Below are 4,814 nucleotides of genomic sequence, written 5' to 3' on the forward strand. Positions count from 1 at the left end.
ACAACTCCTAGCATGCTGAAACAGCTCTTTGCTGTCTGGACATGCTGGGATTTGTAGTTTTGCAACATCTGGAGGGTCACAGTTTGGAGATCACTGTGCAGTGGTCTCTAACTGTAGCCCTCCAGATGTTGCAAAACTGCAGATCTCAGCATGCCCAAACAGCAAACAGCTGTCTCAGCATGCTGGGAGTTGTAGTTGCGTACCCTCCAGCTGTTGCATAACTACATCTCCCAGCATGCCCTTCGGTGATTAGTACATGCTGGGAGTTGTAGTTTTGCAACAGCTGGAGGCACACTGGTTGGAAAATACTGACTTAGGTAACAGAACCTAACTGAAGGTTTTCCAACCAGTGTGCCTCCAGCTGTTGCAAAACTACAACTCTCAGCATACACGGTCTGTCAGTACATGCTGGGAGTTGTAGTTTTGCAACAGCTGGAGGCACACTGGTTGGAAAATACTGAGTTAGGTAACAGAACCTAACTGAAGGTTTTCCATCCAGTGTGCCTCCAGCTGTTGCAAAAGTACAACTCCCAGCATGCACGGTCTGTCAGTACATGCTGGGAGTTGTGGTTTTGAAACAGCTGGAGGTTTGCCCCCCCCCCATGTGAACGTCCAGGCATGCTAGGAGTTAAGCAACAGCTGGAGGCACCCTGTTTGGGAATCACTGGTGTAGAATCCACTGCTCCAAAGATCTGTCAAATGCCAGTGGGGTGTAAACACTCACTGCACCCCTTATTAAATTCTGTGAGGGGTGTAGTTTCCAAAATAGGGTCACATGTGGGGGGGTCCACTGTTCTGGCACCACGGGGGCTTTTTAAATGCACATGGCCCCTGTTTACCATTCCAAACGAATTCTCTTTCCAAAAGCTCAATGGCGCTCCTTCTCTTCTGAGCATTGTAGTTCGCCCGCAGAGCATTTTACGTCCTAACATGGGGTATTTCCATACTCAGAAGAGATGGGGTTACAAATTTTGTCGGGCATTCTCTCCCATAACCCTTTGTAAAAATGGTAAATTTGGGGAAAAAAACTGCACTTTAGTGAAACATTTTTTTTTTCATTTACCCATCCGATTTTAACGAAAAGTCGTCAAACACCTGCGTGGTGTTAAGGCTCACTGGACCCCATGTTACGTGCCTTGAGGAGTGTAGTTTCCAAAATAGTATGCCATGTGGGGTTTTCTGCTGTTCTGGCACCATAGGGGCTTCCTAAATGTGACATGCCCCCCAAAAACCATTTCAGCAAAATACACTCTCCAAAATCCCATTATCGCTCCTTCCCTTCTGAGCCCTCTACTGCGCCCGCCGAACACTTGACATACACATATAAGGTATTTCCTTAACCGAGAGAAATTGGGTTACACATTTTGGGGGGCTTTTTCTCCTATTACCACTTGTAAAAATTCAAAAACTGGGTCTACAAGAACATGCGAGTGTAAAAAATGAAGATTTTGAATTTTCTCCCTCACTTTGCTGCTATTCCTGTGAAACACCTAAAGGGTTAACAAACTTACTGAATGTCATTTTGGATACTTTGGGGGGTGCAGTTTTTATAATTGTGTCATTTTTGGGGTATTTCACATTTGAAGGCCCTTCAAATCTACTTCAAAACTGAACTGGTACCTGAAAAATTCCGATTTAGAAAATTTTGGGAAAAATTGGAAAATTGCTGCTGAACTTTGAAGCCCTCTGATGTCTTCCAAAAGTAAAAACATGTCAACTTTATATTTGTGAATCAATATATAATTTATTTTGAATGTCTATTTTCCTTACAAGCAGAGCTTCAAAGTTAGAAAAATGCAACATTTTTAAATTTTTCATCAAATTTTGGAATGTTTCACCAAGAAATGATTCAAGTATCGACAAAAATTTACCACTACCGTAAAGTAGAATATGTCACGAAAAAACAATCTCGGAACCAAATTTATAAGTAAAAGTATCCCAGAGTTATTAATGCTTAAAGTGACAGTGATCAGATTTGCAAAAAATGCTCCTGTCCTTTGGGTCATAATGGGCTCCGTCCCCAAGGGGTTAATGTTTCCGAACTCTATCCCATGAGAAAATTATATGAACACCACTCCTGGTGAGCGATGATACATACACTGTATGCATCACTATTCTCTTACATTCACAGGACAATGGGAGGATGCACAATATTCTGCCTTGCCCAGGTGCTTCCAACCCATGCTATGTCAGTTATATGGGGGGGGGGGGGGCAGGAGGGATCTGATATGTTATGGGAGCTGGACAAAGAAGGCGTCACCTTCGAAACGTTGCATGGACTTACACACCTGTTGGTGTAAGAGATGGCCGTATACAGGTTATACAACTAGAGAAAACCTGATGAGCTGATATATATCTCCTGCTGGACACTGCTGATTTATTACTTTTGTGCACATGGGTGAATATTCTAATGTTGAAAATTGTATATCTTTTTGAATATATATATATATATATATATATATATATATATATATTTATATATATATATATATAAAGAAAACTTAAGCATGGATGGCAAATAAAGTCTTGCTCCATCTACCAGCCTGAGTCCTCAGCTATTTGGTGCTGTATCCACTCTGAATTTCTGTATGCCTTTCCGGGTTGGCATTCCCGGATGATCACCTGCACATGCTGATTGGATCGGTGCTGTCTCTCCTCTTCACCCACATATATATATATAGAAAACTTAAGCAGCAATTGAAACGTGTGTTACACCCGTTTTTCTATTGGATGCATTTTTTCTCAGTACAGAGCACTCAGGGGACCACGTTTACCCCATGCACAGTGAGCCCCCACACTTTTGATTGTGAGAATGTTATGGGAGCTAGCAGGAGGGATCTGATATTTTATAATGCCATCCTGTGGTTCGCAGTACGTCAGGTGATCCGAAACTGATCACTTTCTCTGGCACATTAAACAGTGCGATTTTCTATGACTCAGACTTGTGATCACATGACCCAGTTACAGTAATAAAAGAAACCTGGAGAGCTTTTTTTTTTTATCTACCTCCAAAATGTGATGTAATAGTATATCATGAAGCAGAAGGGCATGACATCATGGCCACGGCCAGCTGAAATCGGCGTTTCAACATAAATGTTCACAATGTTGGGATGCAGTTTATCCTCTATGTTTTTGATAGGAGATAAGATGTCCTAGGGCAGAATACCTCCTTAAGTTAGGTCCTCTGGATTTTGGATCTCCTCTGACCTTCTATTTTAGCCACTTATATAAGAGGTGGGCTCTGATATATATACCCTCTCAATGACATTAGTTACATGATAGAGCTACTATTTCTATGTCCTCTCTAGTCTCTGCACTTTTTCTTTTGGAATAAGAAATCAATGACGTTCTGAACAACCTTGGACATGTGACTTCTCAGTTTGGCCGTTCTGTAGATCAGGTAGGAGGAATGTAGAACTGGTAGCAATTCCAAGACAGTGTAAAACCATGGAACATACTCACAGTATAAATGGAAGATAAAGACAGTAACCATATGAATAATAACGTATATAATGTTGTATATAAAATTAATGGATACAAATGTCATGGCTGAATAATATGTCTCCAGATTGATGGATAAGTTCCCGCTCATCTTCATCTTTGTTATGTGACGATACAACGAGGTGAAGAGGAGGACGGAGGAGATGGAAGAGAAAAGTAGTGGGATGATTGATGATATAATATGAATGTATAAAGAATCAGTAAGCTTGCAATCTATTGATAAACTACCCATGGTTGTATTGTATGTTCCACCTTTGGTCACATGAATGATGGCCGGCAACAAAGGCAACAAACAATTGATAGCGGAGAGAAGAACTGATCCTACAATGAAATGCACAGTCCTCTGATCTATCATCCTCCTCAGATACAGGAACAGTCTGGTGCGGAGGTTGGAGATCTTCAGACAGAAGACAATGGACATAAGACTTGTTAACCAAACATTGGTATAAGTAATGAAAGAATAGAGTGCTTCCATAATAAACACAGTTACATTCACATGGAGGTTGTTCTTAAAGATTGTAGAGACAATCAGACTGAGTGTATTAACACACTGAGTGCACATCTGTGAAATCCCAAGAGAAGTTATAATGAGATCAACAAGAGTCACCGATCTTCCATTCAACCAGTCAGTGACATTGATGACTATAATAAATGAGTTTATCACCAGTCCAGGTATAAGAGCGATCAGTGCCGGGACCAGGACATCCAGATACAGGACCATGGTGTCACCTTTTGTAGGATCAGCCATCTCTCCTGTACTGTGAGGATCCTGATAAGATTGTGAGTTTCTACCAAAGTTTTATACAATGTTTTCATCATTTGTTATTGTCCTTGATTTACATCGGAAACACAGAAAGCATCGGAAAGATTCCGAGCTGGCACAGGTCTACAAATGGAAAGCAGATCACATAACATAGCAAGATCATTTACATATTTTAAAGTAAAAATGGAAAAATAAGTAAAACATATGTTCACCTGGTTAGCCATAATATAAATAATTAATATTTTTGATCTAACCCTTGTATTTTTTTTCCACTCTGGTCTGTAGCACACCTGGTTAATTGATAAACTACTCTCAGGTGTTTAAAACTAACTGGGATACTCTGTGAGCCCTGCTCTGGCTGAGTCTAACTGAAGCTTTGGTTTGTATTCTAAAGTGTTAACATCTGAGAAGTTTTATACGCAGAAGTTTAAAAAGCAGGAGTTGTAAGCAGGACCCACTGTAACTGTAAGTATTACACTCCCTTGATAAAAGTAGTTTTTCTTAGTAGTTAATAACAGCTGTTTGTCACCAAGGATATGGACAGCAGGAT

The 4,814-nt window shown here is 40.5% G+C and overlaps 1 protein-coding gene across 1 annotated transcript; it reads right to left on the reverse strand.

The window, feature by feature from the left end:
- Nucleotides 1–3,304: 3,304 nt before the first annotated feature.
- Nucleotides 3,305–4,249, reverse strand: LOC130360937 (taste receptor type 2 member 9-like). The gene has a single exon (XM_056563493.1). The coding sequence runs from the start codon at nt 4,247–4,249 to the stop codon at nt 3,305–3,307; it is 945 nt and encodes a 314-aa protein (XP_056419468.1).
- Nucleotides 4,250–4,814: the final 565 nt, after the last annotated feature.

The sequence above is a fragment of the Hyla sarda genome, chromosome 3 (genome assembly GCF_029499605.1).
Source record: "Hyla sarda isolate aHylSar1 chromosome 3, aHylSar1.hap1, whole genome shotgun sequence".
Classification (NCBI taxonomy): Eukaryota; Metazoa; Chordata; class Amphibia; order Anura; family Hylidae; genus Hyla; species Hyla sarda.

What these genes read in the sequence shown, in the direction of transcription:
- LOC130360937 (XM_056563493.1), bottom strand. Translation starts at nt 4,249, where the DNA reads ATGGCTGATCCTACAAAAGGTGACACCATGGTCCTGTATCTGGATGTC.